Consider the following 21,106-nt stretch of genomic DNA (forward strand, 5'->3'; position numbering starts at 1 on the left):
CCTGCCTCACCTTCAAGGACCATCAGGCCTGACACCGAGGGTGTACCAGCCCTACAGGTCTCCAAGGTGCATGACAGCTCACACCAAAATCATGCTGACCGCAAGTCTTAGTTCTCAAGCATGCATGGCAGTGTGTGTTGCATGTCCCAGCCTCTCCCAGACCTGGTGGCACAGAGCTCTTCAGGTGGCCAGTCTGCGCTTACCTTGCATCCCTCTGTGCAGGAGTCGCAGGTTGTTAACAGGAGAGGGAAGAAGCCAGAGAGCAGTCAGGCATCGGGGAAAGTTAGACTTGGAAAAGACCCTGGGGGCTGGAGAGAGCACAGGCAGGCTGGCTTCAGCAGGTTACCTGGGTCAGGCTGGGTAGGGCTATGGGTTTACAACCAGCATGGGCAACAGATATCATCAGTCTAGCTGGCAGCTCCAGCTGGATGTGGGAACACAGCAGTACACCACAACACCAGCACCACGCTCCTCGTCCCATCCTTCCTCATCAGCTGACAGAGCCTGCTTACACAGTTCTTCCAGCCTGATACTACAGGCACAGAAATTTTATCAAAAGGCCTCTGTGGCCTTCTGGCAAAAACACCATCACCCAGCAGAGTGGGGCAGCTGAGGTTCCCATACCAGCCAGCCATGCTTCACCCTCAGCTGCAAGCACTCGCTGCCTCTTTTTATTCAGCCTTTAGAAGTAAGCTCAATCCTTCTTTCCAGGTGGGTGAAACTTACCAAAGAACAGCTAAACATAGGTCTTTATAATGGAGGTGTTTGAGTAACCTTAGTGGCAGGTGTTGAGAGCAGCCCTGCCTCTGAAAACTTGAGGTGAAGGCTCTTAACTTAAATTATTTTCCTGAAGCAGAACTACTACTATTCTTAGTAATATAACTGCTACAAAACCTGCAAGCTGCCTACCGCCCTTTCCTTCCATTGAAACAATGAGAGTGGAGAATGTTCAGCAAATTATTCCACTTGCCCTGTTAATAAACAATTCACAAAATTATGCACTGTTTTGAAGTGCTCTATAAACATATATTAATCAATCATTAAATAATTAAGAAAGCTCTCTGTTCTTTTTCTCTGGCACTCCCAAGTTGATGGATGTTCCTATAGCAATGGAGGAGCAGGACTGAGGGCAGGGGGAAGGCAGGGCTCGGGAGGCAATGCTAGCACAGGACCTTTGCTCTCCAGCCCTCCAAAAGTCACACAGGGCAAGCGGAAGGGGGCTGTGAGAGGTGACATGCAGGAAGGAGGCTTTCAATTTTAATGGAAATTCTAACGATGACAGTCTATGCAAATAGGTACATGAAAGAGGAGAGGAAACAGACCGGGGGAAGGGGGAGAGAAATTAACCCTGGTTCAGATTTCAAAGCAAAGCCAGGAATAATTTTTGGAGCTAAGAATAGTTGCAGTGCATCTTGTTCTCACTGGGCTCGAGCCTTGCATAATCCTTAGACTCAGGATCTGAAATTTCAGCTGGGAAGGGGAGGGAGGTCAGCCTGCACAGTCCAGGAAATGTGGCTGTCCAGTCTGCAGCTCCATCACCTTTATGATTCCTTTGTGTCACCAAAAGGCACTCTTTAACAAAGGAGCTGTCCTTCTGCTTTTGCAGGGCCCTTGCAGTTGTTTTGCAAATGAGATTGCTTGATTGGTGAGCAAAATCAGAGATCTTTTGAAGCTGTTGCCCAGGAAAGGGGGAGGGCAAGGAGCTCAATTATCCCTCACAGTAAGTAATAGGATCTGCTTCATGCCATAAAGAGCTGTTGAGAATGAACCAAAGCAACTTCTGAACTGACTCCGACATAAATTTCATCAAAAATCCCAGGAAGACCTTAGAGCCACCTGCAGAATGGAGCAGAGTCTGCTGAATTCCCAGGATATACTCCTGTCCCTATTGCAGCCTTCTCATCTCCCTTGGGGACAGCTGAACCAGAGGGCTGCCCCAGCTCCAGCCAGCCCCCAAGCAGGCAAATGGGATCTTTAGGGTCTTTATTTTGTTGGGAAATCTGCTCAACCAACACCAAAGGGCAGATCCTCCACTACATCCAAGGGTCCAGCCTGCAAATCTTCCGGAGCTTATTGGTGTAATCACATCAACACCTAGTGGGAACTCACTGGGACATCTTTTTTAATCAGAAAACAGTTTCTGCAGCTCAAAAAGTGCCTATGGGAAGACAGGGATGCAGCTGACTACAAACAATGGTTTGTCACAGTGAACTGGAACCAAGCGCTTTGCTTCAACTGCCACAAGTTTTTTCATCTCAGCTGAGTTCAGCATGGAAAGGAACTTTCCCAAAAAGGCCTCTATTTTTTTTTTTTTTTTTTTTCCTGTGCTTGGGGCTTGTGGCTGAGCACTCACTGAGAACAACGTGGACCTTGCCCAAGCTTTATGGGAGCCGGGCAGAGCTCCCAGGGAGCACAGCCCAGAGGAGAGAATGGGACCCAAACCCAAGGAAAGGCACTGCCTATTTTAATGTTAAGCAGACTTGAAACTAAACATTTCATGTCAGTTCAACAAATTGAAACAAAACATTCCTACCTCAGAAATGTCAAAATGCTTCACTTTGATCCAAAAAAAATGTCAAAACAGAACAGGGAAACATTTCTGAACATGACTGTTATAATTCCAGGAAACAATTTTTCCTAATTTTTGCCCCAGTTTGTTCTGTTCTGAAAAACAGAAATTCAGAATTTCACAAAGCTGTAGTTAGAGCCATTTATCACAGGAGGTACCAATACTGCCTATACATGCGTGTGTGTGTAATCACTGCCGCTCCCACACACAGCACATCGACCGTGCCTGTCAGTGGCACCTCCAGGACCCTCCTAGGGCTGGTTTCACCACCAAAGAGCTGCCAGGCCTCCAGCCCCATAACCAGAGAATGCCCTTTCGTCTGCAGGAGGTCCCACATGCCTGGGAATATCCAACACAAGTGCACTGTCAAACACAGGCGGTGGCTGTCCACAGGGTACCTTAAACCAGGGCTGGCACAGCCATCTCTACCATCACCACAAGGTTCACACACAACCCAGTTTAGAGCCCTCCTGCCCTCCTCCAGGGCGGACCCAGGGTTTGGTTTGACTCATTGCAGGCCTCATAGTTTGGTGCTGGTGTGAATAACAAGAAACTAGTTTGATTAATCTCCTGTTTTGGGAACAAGTGTTAAAAACAGCATGTACTTAAAAAAGAGGGAAGGGTGTAGGAATTTCACAGCTTCAGTATAATTTAGCCTGTGATGTTAATTTATATTGCTGAGGATCCTCTCCTCTAAGCATAATTAAGAACATGCTAATGTGAAGAAAGATGACATGCTCCTAATCATGCACTGCATGCCCAAGGTGGATCCATGTATCTCCTTTCACCTCAGCAAGTGTAATCCTAATGCTGCATCCAGTAACAGTTTGATGACTTTTTATGGACACTCCTACAGTGTTCTTGCTATCCAGCTGAGGGCTACAAATATGGCTGGCTGTGTCACTGGCCCCTTAGAGAAAGTGCTCCCAGGAGTTCTCTGTGCCAAGTAACAGCTAAACCAGGGAATAAAATCTTCCCCTGTGCTCCCTCTCTGCCCACCAAAGCTTTTTAGCTGTTCTTTTCCCCATTTGCTTAGGATAGCCTTCTTTTTTCCAAAAAGCTAAAGACATTCTAAAACATCTTTGTACATTTATTTTTCACAGTCTTTCAGTGTTGACTTCCTCTCCATGATGTATCTTCAGAGTCCCCTGGTGCAAAGTCCTGTCTTGTTCCTATAAGCTGAGGATACTGTAAGGGTTCCACTGCAGTTCTCTTGCACTGCTGGGACAGCTGACATGACCAGGTTAGCCACATACACCTTAGCCCTCTAGACCAAATTGGCCGGGACTGAGACTCTATGCTCCTCTCCTGTCAGACTCTCAGCACCTGTTGCTTCAGTTTCCCTGCTATAGGAATCTTTCCCTGGTACCTTCAGCTCGGGGAATTTTCTGTATCTTGGTGTCTTCCTTACTGAGGGAAAAAACCTTCTTTTAAATATTTCCCAGCTGGCATTTCTGCACAAGCAGCAACTAGCATCATCCCTGGACATATAGTGTTGCACCAGGGGATAGATTTCTCTCTTTTTCTATAAATAATGCATAATAATAATTCATTCTGCTAATTCTCTGATTCTCTCCTACACTTCCAATCTTATTCACCCTCTAAGCACGTAAAAATAAACTGCAGGGACAATTAATATTGCATCTACAGCTAAAAACTCTCTTGTGTTCCATGGCTGCTCAAACAGTACCCTCTGGACTCATTCCCTGTGGGCTGGCACTAGCTCAGGTCTTACAGGCTCTCTGAGGCTTGTATCTGATGCAAAATCTGTTTCTCGCTGAGACATTGCAGTTTCTTCATAAGGCTTCTGCAAAAGCCTAAACGAACATTCAGGAGACTTTATCCATCACAGGGCAGTCCTGGGCTGCAAGAGGAGAGTGGCTGAGATGGGGCTGCCACCACCTGAGATGATTGTTGCCACCTCCTAGAAACAGCTTGCAGCAGCCTTGCCATTTGCTGGGTTTCATCCCTAAATATAGGAAGGTTTTAGGCTTTATACGATGAAGATGAGTAAGAGATCTTCCTTGTAGGGACAGAAGTGCACTGACATTTTGAGAAAGCTGTATATCCCCTTTGAGAACCAAGGTATGCACTGTTTTAAAAATAGAAGATAATACAATAAAGAATAACCACAGGAACAGAGAAAATTGGTGTGTAGGTTATGTTCCAAAAGTCTCCTCAGGGAAGCTTCAGATGTTGCCATTGTCCCCCTTGAAAATTATTTCAAGACTGTACTAATATATGGATCTTGAGTGTGGCTGTTACCATGGGTACATATCTAATCAAATGGGGTGTAATTATCTATATTACCCAATTTGGCATTTGGGAGTACTTCAGTGGTGATACTTCTGCTCGTCTGACAAATAACATGATCATTCAGTAAGCTGCATATGTTTTAATGTTGGATTTTTGTTATTTGATAAGAAACTGTCTAGCTAACCAAAAGTGTTTTTCACTTGCAAAGTCACAGCCATTAGCTACCAAATTCAATTAATTATTTTTGATAAGCTAATAAATATATTTGGGACTTTTTGTACTATGCTCAGTCACCTTTAGAAAACACTTTATCATTAGTCACCAAAAAATGAAGTGTTCTCTTTTTTCCAAGGATGAGAGCACTTCAAAAATTTCAGTTTAACATTATAAATTACAATGCTATTTGCTTTAAAAATAGATGCTTGCCTCCAGCTTCAAGACTGAAAACAGATTCTTTATATATGTTTTGGATTTATGGAAAGAGCAAGGAATTTTTCAGAATTTTGTCAGAAAAAAAGTTGGTGATGCTCATTCCCATGGCCTCACTATATTAAAAATGTGTTCTCCCACCCTGCTACAATGCCCCCAGACACAAGCAGAAGGCAAGATTTTTTTCCTGTGACACCTAGAGAAGAGGAGATTGCCAGCAGAAGGACAGTGGGATGGGTAGTGACAGAGGCTGCAGAGCTGGGTCATGCTTTAAATAATCTGTCACAATGAGCCAGGAGACAAGACAGGAGCCAGCCAGGCTTGGGTCAAGGTCTTGGGGAGAGGAGCAATCCTACCTGTGCATAAAGCAACGTGCTTTCCTTCTCTGGCTTTCTGCTAACTTTACTTGTCCAGTTTTCTTATAACTATATTTAGGAAAAGGACAGAGAAAGACCCCTCTGGAATCATGTTTTTACCTTCAATTCCCATCACACCCACACAGCTGCCAGAAGAGCACATGGTTGGGAGAACTTACCAGTTAGAGCAGCCTCTTTCTTCCATGTACCAGTTAGAGCAGCCTCTTCCATGCCCTGAAATGATAATGAGAGAAGAAAGAGACCTTGTAAATCACCAGGTGACCAGAGGCATATCACCTTCTGTGCTTTTCTTCCCGTGACAAGGATTCCTCAAGTCTGCAAGAGAGAAATATGCAAGGTATGGAGTTGAGTACAGGAATGAAACAATCTCCTGAGCTGCAGGAGGAGCTGGTAGAACAGAACTGAAAACCACCCAAACTGGAGGTCTCTAGTCAAGACTAGCAGTAAAAAAGTGTCTCTATCAGAGTCAGTGATGGGTAGGTCAGACCATGACAAGACAGAGGAAGTACTTGGCAGGATGAGCCATGTGATGTCCAGATGAGAGATCACTGATTACCAACACAAGTTGTGGCAGGTTGGCTTTGGCACGATTCTTTTAGAAACCTCTTGGTGAACACAGCTGCTGATCAGAAAGAAGACAGGGACCCTTTTTTGCAGCCCCAGTGTGGACATATGAAAGACCCCCAGTTGACCACTGTCTTCAGCATGAGGATACCTGCCCGAGCCACTAGGCAGGCTGTCTGCAAGGGCATGACTTACCTGGTGCTGTGCTCAGTGCTCCTGCTCCAGCTGCTCAATTAGCTTGTGACTGAGCTGCTAGGATTGCAGTTTGTATGGCTGCCACTTAGATGCCATTTATGTAAAATTGAAGTGTCAATAATAAACCACAGGATAGTAGCTGGAATGTGGGTATCCTGGCTACAGATGGGAGTGTATCATTCAATTCTGGTTGTCATCTGATTCAGCCAGCAGATTCCGTGCTAATCAGTTTTGAAGTTCCCAGCTTCAGTTACCCTGTGACACCAGTCACCACACAGCTTCCTCTCCCTCCTCCAGCACCCCACATCATTAAAAGTAATTAAACTCTTGTCCCGCGGTGTTCAGGTGTCACAAGACACCTGGTAAGTCTCACCTCTAACTACCCACTTGGCTGTGCTGGAACAGCAGCACTGCAGATGCTGCCTGTGGGGCTGGGTCTGCTCCCACCAAAGTGCTGGGTGAGCTGCTGGCAGGGCACCCCCAGCTCTGCCTGGCTTTCCAGGGTACAGTAGGGAGCTGCAAGTTAATCAGCAGTGCCCCACAGCAAGTCAGCACACCCAGCTATCTGTGTTTTCCCTTGTTTGTCATTTTACATTAGTCTCCATTTTCCTCCAAACCTCTTTGGTGTACCAATTAATCCAGAGGGTTTTCATTTACTCGGGCCGTCCAAATCAGCAACACACGAATACCCCCCACAATCACTGCCAACAGCTCATAATACATTTTAACTGCTCCTTGCCCTTTGATGTGTTAGCCTTCTGGGCAACATTATCATTACCCTTTATATACCTCTGTGGGTGAATGCAGTGCTGCACATGCTATGTGCAACGGGTTTGTTTGTGCCTGAAATAAAGCACATTGTCCTAAGAACCTGCAAGAATTGTTCCCTCTTTGCTAGCAAAACCCTGAACCAGCCCAAAACAAACATGAATAACATCCTGGGTTATGGAGAGCTTATTTTCAAAATGGATAAGCAAATATAGGGAGGAACAGGACAAGCCAAAAGACACGTTTGCCTAGGGAGAAGCCTTAGTGGGAGAAAGGAGTCCTGGTATAGTCTGGAAATGTGGGCATCATGTCAGGGGAAGCAGATAGTGTGCCATGCAGATGTGCACATGCTAGAAGTACGTATGGAATAGAATACATCATTCCAACTGAGCATCAGATGCAGGTAAATTCAGGAAAATATAACGGGAAAAATTTAGGGAGGCAGGATTATTGTGGTCCTAGAGCGTGGCATTCATCACAACTTTGGAGACATTTATGGCTTCAAGGTCTCTTGTAATTGAAATTGTTTAAACTGTATTTCTTAGGGAATATAAATCAGTGTGGGTGGCATCAGGCTGACAATTTGGAAGGGCTCAGCCAGCTGGGAAACTGTGGAAACAGTCAGAGCCCTGAAAGATTAGTTGGAGGTGGCATGGGTTAGCTCAGGTTGGTTCCACAGGACCCACACGACCCACAGGTGCTTACAGTAGAGGGGTGGAGAACAAGCTCTATGTAATAAGATATTTTTGTAGGAAAAGATGGATATACAATGTTAATATGGGTGCACCACATTAACATACAGAGTACCCAAGCCCAGCCGGTGAGGGAGGGGATCTGGACTTTGCCCAGCTAGCCTGTAGCCTCTGAAGTTTTCTACTTTTCTTGCCAACTCCCTTACCAAAGGTAACAAATTTCTCCCCCCAGTCTCCACAGTCACCCTCTAGCTGTAAAACAAAGTGCTGCTCATTGTTGCCCTCCTTCATCCAGAGGGCTGATTTTTATTTTTTCATATATAAATTCAAATAATAACTTCCCTGCTTGCAGACATCATTCTGTAAAGGATGAGCTAGTCCGTGCCCATGCAGCACAGACCTTGTTAAAGTGAGCATGGCCAGCCTCCAGATCCCGCAGTTTTGCAAGGGGCTCATACTAGATTAAATTAGGACTAGCTCTGGGAGGCAGAGAAAGGGGCTGCTTGCAGCATGTTGCTGCATGGGTCCCTAAAACAGGAATGAGCCCTTCCCCACTCCCCCTGAAAGAATACAGAGAAGAGCTATTGAAACGTGTCTGGAGGAGGCCTGGTTTCAAGCAGGGCACGGGACACTGAACAATAGCTGCCATTTTGAAGCAGCTAGAGCCCAGAGTGCTCCTCAGGAGGTGATGGAAAACACTGTCACAGGGTACGAGCCTTGCTTGTGAAATAAATGGCCCCTGAGAGCTCATTGTGCAATGGCTGCTGATGTGCAAAGCCAGTGCTGAAAAACATCAACTGTGCTTGCTAAAAATAGGAAAGAGCAGTGCCCAAGGGAGGTGGCTTGGGAAGGGAGAAGCAGAGGGAAGAGCCCAGCAGTGTGGCTGTATCCCTGCAGGATTTCTGGGAAGGCACCGTGCCTTTCTGTGCCCTGCTGAGAGCAGGACCACACTGGGGCCCTGCTCACAGGAGTCACCAGCCATGCAAACAAGCCCCTGGAGGAAAGAACCCCTGTCCTTCATGTCCTTCATGTCCTTCATGTCCTTCCCTTCTCAGGGAAGATCACATCCCTACAGCAAGCTTTGCAGGTGGGAGATAATCCTCCAAGCCCAGCTGTTCACACCCTGGCTGCCACTGAGTGGGGTACAAGGGGTGCTCCTGCCCCTGGTGAGCTCCCCGGACCTTCCCACCAGGACAGCGGGCTGCACGACCTTGGAGAGGTTTTGCTGCCCAGCAGGTCTGAAGGACGTGGCCAGACACTGCCAGGCAGGGCAGCCCAGCCTCTGCCACTGTGGGAATCCTGGCCACTGTCACCACCTCTGGATGCCATTCCAGAGATGGGGGACATTCCTCAGCTGCAGGAGAGGCTGGCCAAGAAAAAGCTGGAGAAAGGGTTAAAGCTGGAAATTAAATTTCCCAGCAGAAAAATATGATATTGGGAGAGAAAAACATCCTTTCCAGCACTGCCAACCCCACATACTCAAAAATTATGCATCAGGCTCCAGAGAATCACAGCTTTAAAACTGCAAGGCATTTTGTTCTGTTTTTTAAAGAAAATTATAAACATTTGAGCTTTTCCTACTTGCACTCACTTCAGTTTCCTGAAGTTTTTGATCACATTTTCAAACTTTTCTTCAAATCCCTGAGGGCTACAAACTTTTTTTTTTTTATAAAATAAAATTGAGTAGCTTGCCTAATGCCCACACCTTTGTGCCAAACAACAAAGATCAAAAGACTTACACTAAAATGAGGATTATAGGAAACACTGGAGAGCTCAAGAATAGACACCCTGCAGTATAAATCTCATGATTTTTCTCCAGGGTTGCACAAAATAGTGTTAAAATGTTTTAACCAACATCACATTGCTTAAGTATTTTATTTGTCAGCATGAAGAACAGGTCTTCAGTGTCATTTTGGTTCCAATAATAATGTTGCTTGCATTATTAAGAGATTAATTATTATTATTACAAGAGCTGCAGGAAAGTTAAAACTGAGGCTGCTCTCCCTGCCTTAGGGGCCAGAGGAGCACACAGTTTCTAGGACCCTATGGTGTGCTCACCATTGCTGCTGCTCATGGAGCAGGGAAGGCTGTGAAACATTATCCAGTGTCAAGCCCAGAGCTGGCCTTCCATCTTTAGCCTGATCCATACAGAAGTGTCCTGGCCAAAAGGGGCAGGTGGGTGCCATTTTCTTTGTGTCCAAAGGCACTGGAAGAACTGCTGCATGTCTTACAGGGAGACCTGTGTTACAGAGCAGGTAGACTGTGGGAAATATATCAGCCAGTAAAGAGGGCAGTGATCCTCCAGGATTAAAGGCTGATCTGAGTGTGAACTCGCTATCATGCCTCTTGAAAGGATTTGGCATGTAACAGCCTGATTATCGATTGCTGTCCTTAAGAGAATGTGATCCTCTCCTTTGCACTGATCCTGTTAGCTTTATTTACCATAACACTTGCTGAAACATCCTCTTGCAGAGATAATGGCTTCCTTGGGTTGCTGTCAGAACGAACAAATGGAAACAAAAGCACGATGCTAATAATTGTGTCCTACTCTAATTAATTAAAGCAAGACAAAGGCACTGCAGTGCTGGGTTTGGCTTGCCATTGCCTGGGTGCCTGGACAAGCCCCAAGCACAGGGGCTGACCACAGGAATACCAATAACACAGCAGTGCCTAACACACAAGATTTCTACCAGCCCAGAAACTCGGCAAAACATTCATGAGGAATAGGAATATGTTTGGCACCCAAACTAGGATCCAGCCACCCAGAGGCTGCTGTTCTAGACAGACCTCAGCCCACATGGGCCTAAGGAGCTGCCAAAGATGGCAGATGGGTAAAGTACACAATTAAGCAAAGGGTTTTCAACAGTCCTCTTGAAATTTTTGTGGCACATCTGCACCATACAAAAAAGCCAATAACTCAGTCCAGGCAGACAGTAACAGGACTTTTGCAGGGGGGTGGAAGAGAGGCAGAAATTGGCTTACCTGCATCTTATGGCAGGATGCTAAGCAAGGAAATAAGTCCAGCTCTCTTCCCCTGCAAGTGAAGACCATAAACTCTGCACATTCTACCTCTTCAAACAGAATCAGGGTCCGCTCACGAGTAGAAGCTAAAGAAAAAGGGAACAAAGTAAATGGAATGCACAAATGCAAACTAAAAAGCAATGGCATAGCCACAGCACTGAGCACTCACAGAGCTCATGCTGTAAACAAACAGGTCCCCATATCCAAGTGCTGCTGAGTACACAGATACTTATTTATCATTTCTCCACTGATGGACTGTGGATCACAAGAGCTTGGCCAGCAGTCCAGGACTATCCAGGCTTGCAACGTCCCTTGGGAGGTGTTTTCAGGTGTCCCTTAGCTGTGGTGCTGTCTTGTGAGTTCCTGCTGTCCTCCATGCCTTCTTGGGGTGCTCCCTTGGGCTGGAACACTCAGGACACCCCAGTGAGTGTCCTATTGGAGCCAGGCTTTCACACCAGCCTTTCTGTGCATGCATAAGGATCTTGGACTCTTTCATTAATCCTTGGCTATTCCTAAACACCTTGCTTTCCATGTTCCTAACCATCTCCTGTATTAAATCTTCATATTCATTATGTAGGAAGAAGGACAAGTGCATGTCACTAATTGAGCAGTTTAAAGCTATGACATTAGAACTTGAACACAACTTACGGAATGAAGTAATTTAAAATATAAGCTTTGATACAAAATAAGCACACTTACCTCAGCTGAAGGTGCAATTGCCTTTTGTAGGTGTACAGCATCCACCGCCTGTGAATTCGGAGTATCTCACTCCATAAGGCGACCCGGGCAGCCTTTGGGCGGTGTGTTCAGGCGGTGTGTTCGGGCGGTGTTTGGGTGGTGTGTTTGGGCGGTGTGTTCAGGCATTGTTCGGGCGGTGTGTTCGGGCGGTGTTTGGGTGGTGTGTTTGGGCGGTGTGTTCAGGCATTGTTCGGGCGGTGTGTTCGGGCGGTGTTTGGGCGATGCCCTCCGCGGCAGCAGCCAGCGCCGGGCATGCGGCCGCTGCCCTCCAGCGGCGCAGCCGGGCGGGACCCGGCCGGGCTCCAGCGCTGCGGCAGCACCCCCGGCTCCACGGGAACCGCGGACAGCGCTGTCAGAGCGGCTACGAGCTCACCTTCCCGGAGCTGAGCCCTTCCAGGGAGAGGCCGAGGTACGGAAAAGGCACGCTCTGCCCAGGGGTTAAACAGCCGGCTTCTGCAAGGTGAAAGCATTCCCTGAGCAAGGCAGTACTTGGGCACACGGTCAGCAGCGGCCCCGCTGCCCTCGCAGTGCAGGCACGCTCCTTCCTCCAAGCATCCCTCGGCCGTGCCACCGCCCGGGTCCTGCCGCAGGGAGCAGCAGCTTTGCAGCTGAGATACGGCTATTTGGCCACACTTAAATGCAAACTCCCAGCTCTGGTGCCCACGTCAAATAACTAAATGTCCAAGCGTGAACCAGGGTGAAATAATGATCTTAATTTATTCTGCTTTCTTCAGCCAGTGTCTTCTTTGTCTCCTGCGGCATTGCCTCTATTAACTACTGGGGACCAGTAGGAATGCTTGAACAATGAACAGCTAGCAGGCATTTTTTAATTATTAGAGTAATTGAAACATTCTTCTACAGTCCTGCAAAGGGTGAGACTGTTAGAACATTGTAATTTTAAAAACCTGAGCTACACAGAATTTAGGGGAAGAGGAGGTGCTGCTGAGGCAGCAGCATTTTATAAGCACTTTATTCCTTGGCTTGACTCTGCATTTCTTATAAAATTCAGCACACAGCTGAAAGGCAAACATGGTGGAAAACAACCATTTCTTTAGGAAGGCTGAAGATGCACAGGGGAAAAAATCCTGAAGAGAGTGATAGAGATAAAGAATTGCTGTGGACTTTGCTACTGCACTTTATCTTAATTTTTATGGATCTTGCCCATCTGCTGCTTGGGCAGCCTTTGCTTGTGCCTGGTAGTCTTGCAGATACCTCCAGAAAATCAATATGCCCACAGTGCTGCAGGCCTCCTAGCCCCACCCGCTCAGCCAGAGCTCAGCAACGAGCTGAGGCACTATTGTGCCACTACAGTGACACAGGGGGCTCCAGGCATCACCTGTGACTTACTGGAGGGCCCCTTGTCCCCAAGAATGGCAGCATGGTGCTCACAAAGGTGTAGGAGAAGCCATGGGCATGATGTGCAGAGCCAATGAGAGCCACAGGCAGTGCTCCTTCCCCCCCGATGGGGATGCCTGTGCTGGCCTCCTGAGCTGTTGGTGCTTTTCCGGCCTGGCTGCCAGCCTGGAAAACAAAGTTCCCAACCAAAGCAAGAGCAAGTGGGGAGGAACACAGAGAACAGCTCTGACATTCCTGCCTGCTTCCATCAATGTTTCCAGAGCAATAGGGCTGCAGAGGCTGAGCTTGCTGAGCTCCCAGATGAATAGAAGCAATGGACATGCTACTGCAGCATCATAATAGCCTTCAGCAAAGGAATTAGAGCTCAGCCACAGTGCAGCAAATCTCCTGGTTAAAATCCCTTCCCCAGTCCTGTTAGTACAACTACCAAAGAACAGCAACTTCCCTCTCTGTGAGGTTCTTTTAGACCCAGGCTTTATATCCTGCAAGCAAAGGATGGGATTTTACCAAGGGGGATTTCCATGAAGCAGGAGGACTGAAGAGTACAACCGCTCCCCGAGGCCAGCCAGGAAAGGACGGAGCAGTGGATGATCAGACAAAGCTTCCTACAGCTGCATCCACCAGCACTAAGGTAACTGCATCCATTTTGCTCTAGTTTAACATGCTCAGCTCTGTTTCTAGAGTCCCTTCTTTGCCCTAGGGGATGGCTCAGGTAAATCTGAAGGCAAGAAATGCCTTAAATGAAGGCAAAACCTGCTGAGGGATCAGGAAGTACGACACCTGAGGGCATGGCAGGTGTAGGGAAGCACATCCCCCATTACAGCCAGGGACAGGGAGCAGTGGCAGGATGAGCAGCAGTCACTCTTGCAGAAGCTGGAGGATCAGTCACCCTTTCAGTCCCTCTTCCTGCCCCAGCACCAGCTGTCCAGACCCTGCTTCCCTGCACACCAGAGCACTGAGAGTGTCATGCCGTGCAGCCTTGTACTGAAAGCACAGGGCAGGCTCCAGTCTGGGCTGGGGAACAGCTGCCTCTTTGGCTTTGCTTGGAGAGTTTGTGTGATGTCTGCAGCCCTGGCTGGATCACAATGCAGAGCACCCCAGGTCCTGAATGCAGCAGTGCTGTGCCCATGGGGCCCAGCCTTGCTCTGCAAAGGTCAGTTGAGGTACCTACCATGCAGAACCTTCCCTCAGCATCAAGGAGGGAATAATATTTTCAGTGTTGGTAAGGCTTGGAGAATTAATTCCTATATGCAACCAAAAATTTATAGACAGTGTCAGACTTAACAGATCAGGAAAAGAGAAATGAAGGCCCCTAAGAATTTACTGGAGAAATTACTCATCCACATAGTTATATCTTCCTAGACCTCGCTATCAAAATCTTTATTTATGGCCAGAAGAATAAGTATTTTATAATCTCATTAAAAACAAAAATACCCTGGATACATCATGATTTCAAGTACTGGCCTCAGCAGTATCTTGTGAATGAGAGGAGCTCTGGTTCATTTTCCTTTGTATGAAGTGCCCATCTTTACCTGTCTTCTCTATCCACCTTGAGCTGTCTCCCTCTTGCTCTCACCAGCTGTCTCACTGTGAGGGTGGATGCTGGAAGAAGTGGAGGACCAGAGCAGAAGATACACAAACTGCACAGGATATTTCCAAAATGAATGGGGTTCACAGCTGATTGTTCTAAATGCAGATTTCTGTTTCAACAGGTGCTGAAGGCTAAGAGCGGTGTCCTGAAAAAGACCTCATGTTTTGCTTGCATTAATTTAAAGTTATTTGAACTTTTGAATCAATCCTTCCCTCACCTTCCCAGCCACTTACAGAAAAAGAGACCTCCTAACCCCTCAGCAGGATGAACAAGACCAAGGGAGCTTTTGATAGCCCAAAACTTTGGAGCCCAGGCTGCACACAGAGCAGCACCTCCCTGACCAGTCTGGCACCACCCTTTGCATTTGGCCAGCAGGCTATGGACACAGCCCTGAACATAATCCTTATTGTGGTCCTCCTGGTCATCATGGTGTCTCTGGGATGTACAATAGAGATAGCCAAGATCACAACTCACCTCAGGAGACCTAAAGGTGTGGCAATAGCCGTGTTGGTTCAGTACAGCATCATGCCCTTAACAGCATTCATACTGGGCAAGCTCTTCCAGCTGGGCACCTCAGAATCCCTGGCCATCCTCATCTGTGGCTGCTGCCCAGGGGGAAACCTCTCCAACATCTTTAGCCTGGCACTCAGAGGGGACAGGAACCTCAGGTAAGGCAAGCTACGTACCTGTTCATTGTCCAGGCCAGTCTAGTTATACGGCTGGTTCAGAAACTAATTTTATCAACATTAGGAGGCCCCAAGAAGCTAGACAAGGACTGAAATACTAAATCAAAAACATTTTTAAATTGCTCAATAAGTTGATTTGTCCCTGTTTTACAGTGTCACTTTCTACCTTTCTTTGAATCATTGGCACGCTGCTCTTGATGACACGGGTGCAGGAACACGTTTTCCTCTCCATGTAGCAGTACATAGAGCATATATATATGCTGTGTCTATACATGCAGTTCTGTGTAAACTGATCATGCTGCCTGAAGAGGTTGCATCAGTGAGAAATGCTGAACTAGCAGAACACCACTCTCCAACAAACCCTAGTGATAAGGTCCAGCAGGAAAATAAAAAGTATTGTTTTTTCTCTCAGTTGTGAATTTCTGAAATGTGAACTGTACCCTTGCCATGGGTATGTATGTACCCTTTCCCAGCACGTATGAAACTTGAGTCATCTTCTCCCTTCTCATTCATATCACATCCTTCTACAATCTCACAGTGATGTTGGGGAGATCTCGGTGACAAGTTGGGGAAAAGCAAGGTAAAGACTTCTACTAAAATCATATGTCCAGGCAAGTAATCAGATTTGCATACTCCATTTTTTAAAAGTGTTGTTCTTCTACTGAGGGGTCCTTTCTTCATCTCAGTGTTGTAATGACTGCATGCTCCATGGTCCTGGCCATTGGATTAATGCCACTGCTTCTCTACCTTTACTCGGGAGGACTATATGAGGATGATTTGGAGGGCAAGGTACCTTACAAAGGAATTATCACCTCCCTGGTGCTGATGCTAATCCCCTGTGCCATCGGCATCATCTTGAATGAGAAGAAACCACAGTACACTGGCCTTATCACCAAGGTAAGAAGTATCCTGTGCTAGTTGCCTTTCAATCAAGGGCTTTGAGGAAGTTTTCAAAAATAGAATCACAGACATATTAACTTCTCTAAGACATGCCACAAATCAATGAAAGGGTCTAGGCTAGAGATCAAGACACCCACTTCACCACTTTAATGGTTAAAATATTTGCCCAAGGAAAAGTCCTCCATCTTTTCCAGGCAGACATTTTGTAGCCAACTTCCTATATTGCTCTCCTTTTGCTTCAGTCTTAACTTTGGAAATATTTTGTTACATCAGCACTAATGAACCTCATAGGCACTGCCCCAAATTACTGGTGCTACCAAAGCAGAACTCAGATAAAAACCAACCAAACAACAATAACCATCCCAAGCCAAATTAAAATCACCCCGGTACTCTCAGAGGTCTAGGAGGCAAAAATTGAATCACAAAATTGCTGCTTAAATCATTGAGATTCCTATCCAACAGAAGCCACTGTATCACCAAGTGCCCACTTCTGCCTGGAATCATGTCCCTGCCTCCTTTATACATCAGGCATTTAAACAGCAAAACAGAAATCCAGACAACCAGATGCACCATTGCCTAACTCAAGAACTCTGCTAGGCTCTACCTGTGAGTAAAGTGGTTTCCTCAGCACCTGCTTGGGGTAGACTAGAGCCACAAAGGGACCTGGACAGAGACAAGTAGCAATGCCTGAGAAACAAGTAGCTTGTGCAGCAAGAGCACTCATTTGGCATACAGACTAGAAAGGTATTTGGTTAATTTAAGGTCTCTTTCGGTACTAGCTTAGGATGGTCTCTTATTGATTATTGATAACATTTTTGTCCATGAAAGGCACTTATGCCCTCTGTGTACTTCACATGATGGAGAGAGAACTGGGTACAGCTGTTTCTAACAGCTGAGGAAAATTTTAATGGGGATTTCTCTCGTCAATCACTTTTTAGGCAGGGATGGTTATGCTTCTACTGTCATCTGCTGCAATAATTGTTCTGTCTGTGGCCAATATGGGAAGCTGTATCATGGTTGTCTTCTCACCATCTCTCCTGGGGACTTCTGCCTTAATGCCCCTTACTGGATTCCTGCTGGGCTACGCTGTCTCTGCAGCCTTCAAGCTTGATGATCGGTATGTTCTTCCACACGTCCCTCCCCTCTCTCTCATCAGGAACAGAGAGGTTTGGCAGCTCTGCTTTGCAGAGCAATGATGAAAATATGAATTTTAGTAATATACTTCTGTAGAACACTGACTCCACCTGAAATAGGATCTAGGAATACAACCAGACACAGTACAAGATGGTCCCAAGCCAGTGACTCCCAGAGCTTGAGTGGGAAGAGAAATTACTTTAACCTCTGCTTGGCTTAAATGAGAAGGGAGGAATAGCTAAGCAGGTGTTTTTGGCACAGGCACCTGATCACCATGGAAGGTTCACTGAACAAGTAGATGGAGGGGTTTAGCTTAAGGTCACTAGTGACCTGCTAAATAAATATATTATCACCCTCTGCTCCGGGTAATGAAGCTGTGGGGAAAAATTATTAGCACCAGAAAAAACCCAAACCCAAAAAACCCGAGAAATATCAACAGAGCTCAAACCCCAAGTGACACGATTATTCCCCAGCTAATTACTACCTCAGATCAGTCAGTGCATTCTCAGCTGCAGCCCCAGGAATTTAGAATGAAAACCTGACATATAAAACCTGCTCCTCCTTTTTTCCTTATCCTACATAAACCAGGTAGGAATCCTCCTAGTCCTATTTTATACCTTCATATGTAGGACTCTGACCACCTCAGGAGATTACTTCCCTGCAGGAAGCTGCAGAGCCCAGAGGAGATGAGGCCTGGGATACCATTATGAACTAAGTTGACATTTGTAACACAGTCTGTCTCTGCCCATTGCAAATGGAGCAGGAGGCAAAACCTTCTAGGGATTGCAGTATTGTTCCTGACAGAGCAGCTTTTAGCCACAGGTAAGTGCATCAGCAAGGTGGGCAGGGCTCTGTTTCAGTTGTTTGAAAGCAGTTTAAATTATGTAATTATTCAACTTTTTCTCCTTCAGGTGCAGGCGGACAGTGTGCATGGAAACTGGCTGCCAGAATGTACAGCTTTGCTCAGCTATCCTCAAGGTCACCTTCACCCCAGAGATCATTGGCCCCCTGTACTTCTTCCCAGTACTCTACTTGCTGTTCCAGCTTGGAGAAGGATTTCTGATCATCTTGGTCTTTCGGATTCATGATAGAAAAAAGAAAGCCAATGGCAAGTACAGCTTTGCTCCTTTATTTCTTATACTTTCCACATTAAGTCCTACATACTAACAATGTAACTACTGATGCATCGCTCCTTTATAAAGGCAGTTGTTCTTTAACTAGGGTTTACATAGCCAGCACATTAAATTCAAATCAGAATCAAAAATTCAGAGGTAACTGAAGACCTTAGAAATTCCATGGACTTCTTGCATCAGCAGGATGTTTCATGCAGCTACATACTACCAAAACTATCAGTGCTCAGGTTTTTTCAGGCTGGTGCTTTAAGCTACAGTGGACACCCCGTGAAAGTCATGACTTGCCCTGAGCACATGGAAAGAACAGAGGTGTTCGTGTGTGGCTAAAACTACACAAAAACATTACATATTCTTTAATGCAACAAATCCCAGCTTTGCTTTAAGCTGCTAAGTGATTCCCTGAGAAGACAGAACTGCCAAATACGATGGCCAACGGAACAAAACATTTAGGTCTTTTGCTAGAAAAGTATATTAAGAGATTGAAACTTCATTTTAAAATATATACAATATTGGTACAGATGTGAAATACTCTCCTCCAACTCCAGCAGGTCCCTAATTCCAAGCTCAGCTGACTGCACAGATTGCTGAATGAGATCTACCACCCACCACTCCGATGAGGCCAGTCCAGCTTTTCTCCACTGCCTAGAGACTGATGCAGCAGAGTAGCTACTACAGAGCTGCTTCAGGATCACTTCACCCATCTTATAGCTATGCTGGAGGATAACTTAATGACGGGGGAAAACACACTCATTTGGATCCTTGGGTGTGTGTTCAAAGCAAAACAGTTGATACTGGAAATAGACATGCAGGGGCTGGCAAGACTATAACAAAAACTATGTATTCCAGACCCAGGTCATAAACGGCTGGAAACAAAATGGCTTCAGTCTTTCAGCAGGAATCCCAAGTTTCTTCCTCTTGTTTTAAATAACCCAGTAATTCCAGTTGTAGCTGACACAATCATTCCCTAACCTGGTTTCAGAATTGCATGTTCTCACATTTTTCTCTTTCTTCAGATGCAGCAAAAATTATCTCTGCAAGTGTGGACACATTTGGCGCTGAAGAAATGAAATCAGTCTCCAGACATTGCAGAAACACTGGAAAACCAGGAAAACAATATATAGATTCTGCAGCAGTTGCTCTCACAACCCTCCAAACCCTCCAAGCTCCACCTTCTGCAGCCAGCTCATAGGTCTCCAGCTGTTCTGTCAAACTTACCTATACACTCACTTCAGCAGCCACAGAGCCATCTGCACCCACACTTACTCCCGCAAACACCTCGCTCCAGACTAAGCCTTGCTCTGTCAGCCCAGAAAGGAGGAGACCTTCAGAGACTTCAAAGTCATTGTGACAACCCTTTGGGACAGCTGAAAAACATGCCAAGTGACTGTCCCAGTTTTACCTGTAAGAAAATCATTGCCTACATCAGTTCCCTTTCTTAATTTCACTTACCTGTAACTGTCCTGCTGGAACATAATGGAAGCAGATCCTGACAATATCACTGCAGATTAATGTAATTTCTCTAACAGACCCAGAATGAGCTGTGAAACTTTCTCCACTGGCAGAAGCCCTCGAGACTGAATTCACAGGCAAGGAACCCATGGGCTGTAAGTTTCTCCCATGCTCCAGCAGGTACTGTGTGGTACCACTGATCCCCCACAGCAGAGGCTACACAAACCACGATCATGGCTACACAAACTGCCATTGTATGCTGAGTTTGGGCCCAGCAAGCTGTACCTCCAATATCAGATGAATCTTAAATGTGCCTTCTTTTGTAGCTGTCAGTGAACTCAACACCACACCTGTTCTAGACAACACCTAGGTATGGTCACAGAACACAGTACCAGGAAAGATTGGCATCTACATCTCTAATGTCCAGACTACGCCTTGTAACCCAAAGTAGTTCATCTTAATTAGGAATAAACTGGTTTGTACCAAGAACCTACACTAAATAAACAGTGTAATTTTTTACACCAGAAATGAACATAAGCTTCCATACTGCAAAGCCTGGGAGTTTAACAGGAAGCTCATCATGAGAACAGCCAGCTCCCCAGGGAAAATGCAGGCACTTGCTTATGCTGCTTGTACAAGTCTAGAAACAGAATTTAGAACAACTATTTATAGAGCAGATAATACTTCACATCTAGCCTGAAAGAAATCTGTGACCCCTTTCATCAAATCAAGTGTCTTCAGCCACCTGGGTTCCAGCTGAAGAAAAGTCCCACTGGGACACAGATGCCCACCATCTCTAAGATAATAGGATCAACTGACTAAAGACCTCTACACAGTTGGCCTTCCACCTGAGGAGTGTGAATGCTGTTTTACCCCTGCAAGTGAGAGCCCCCTTGCTACACAGCTCTTGGAGTGAGCCTCTGCACCACTAAGGTTCTGAGAATGAAGCCTCCCATTCCCCAAAGCTGACTGGGAACAACCAGTTAACTGTGGATGCCACCCGCTCTCAACACCTGCTCCCAGGAGTGCCGGGCAGCCCAACACACAGACAGCTCAACAGACAGACCCATGCAGTACAAGAGCTCCTCCTTCCTCCTTCCTTAGCTTGGCACCCAAGAACTCTGCAGCAGCAGGGAGAAGGGCTGCAGAGGCCAAACACCCAACCTCCCACAAGGCCAGACCTTGCTCCTACAGAAAGCACCTTGCACTTCCTATGATCTATCCAAATCTGAGCCTAGACTACAAAGA

General features: G+C 46.2%; 2 protein-coding genes across 10 annotated transcripts in view; one reads left to right on the forward strand and one right to left on the reverse strand.

Annotated features, from left to right (window-relative positions):
• The window catches only part of SMOC1 (SPARC related modular calcium binding 1), a 158,179-nt gene extending 146,610 nt beyond the window's left edge, over positions 1 to 11,569 (reverse strand). Inside the window, exons 1-5 of one of the 7 annotated variants that reach the window (XM_072930080.1) lie at positions 11,041 to 11,569; positions 10,833 to 10,957; positions 5,790 to 5,844; positions 5,611 to 5,679; positions 2,534 to 2,664 (exon numbers count right to left, since the gene is read on the reverse strand). The gene's annotated coding sequence lies outside the window, so the exon portion shown is untranslated. Of the gene's footprint in view, positions 1 to 2,533; positions 4,539 to 5,610; positions 5,713 to 5,789; positions 5,845 to 10,832; positions 10,958 to 11,040 lie in introns of all 7 variants that reach the window. The other 6 variants (XM_072930081.1, XM_072930078.1, XM_072930082.1 and 3 more) reach the window with 6 other exon arrangements.
• A 618-nt stretch (positions 11,570 to 12,187) lies between these two features.
• On the forward strand, positions 12,188 to 20,395 carry SLC10A1 (solute carrier family 10 member 1). 3 transcript variants are annotated; one of them, XM_030274437.4, is made up of 7 exons: positions 12,188 to 13,596; positions 14,678 to 15,224; positions 15,781 to 15,822; positions 15,929 to 16,139; positions 17,081 to 17,259; positions 18,188 to 18,384; positions 19,423 to 20,395. In XM_030274437.4, the coding sequence occupies exons 2-7, from the start codon at positions 14,821 to 14,823 to the stop codon at positions 19,596 to 19,598; spliced, it is 1,209 nt and encodes a 402-aa protein (XP_030130297.4). In that variant the 5' UTR covers positions 12,188 to 13,596; positions 14,678 to 14,820; the 3' UTR covers positions 19,599 to 20,395. The 3 variants fall into 3 exon arrangements, with proteins under 3 accessions (XP_030130297.4, XP_030130298.4, XP_041572594.2); XM_030274438.4 differs by lacking the exon at positions 15,781 to 15,822 and having other exon boundaries at positions 12,190 to 13,596; XM_041716660.2 differs by lacking the exon at positions 12,188 to 13,596 and having other exon boundaries at positions 13,902 to 15,224.
• Positions 20,396 to 21,106: the final 711 nt, after the last annotated feature.

This window comes from Taeniopygia guttata, chromosome 5 (genome assembly GCF_048771995.1).
Source record: "Taeniopygia guttata chromosome 5, bTaeGut7.mat, whole genome shotgun sequence".
In the NCBI taxonomy this organism is placed as follows: domain Eukaryota; kingdom Metazoa; phylum Chordata; class Aves; order Passeriformes; family Estrildidae; genus Taeniopygia; species Taeniopygia guttata.

Bases quoted from the DNA above. Each gene is read 5' to 3' on its own strand.
- SLC10A1 (XM_030274437.4), top strand. From the start codon at position 14,821: ATGAACAAGACCAAGGGAGCTTTTGATAGCCCAAAACTTTGGAGCCCA. The intron at 15,225-15,780 runs GTAAGGCAAGCT...ACAATCTCACAG, and splicing joins AGAGGGGACAGGAACCTCAG to TGATGTTGGGGAGATCTCGG. The intron at 16,140-17,080 runs GTAAGAAGTATC...ATCACTTTTTAG, and splicing joins ACACTGGCCTTATCACCAAG to GCAGGGATGGTTATGCTTCT.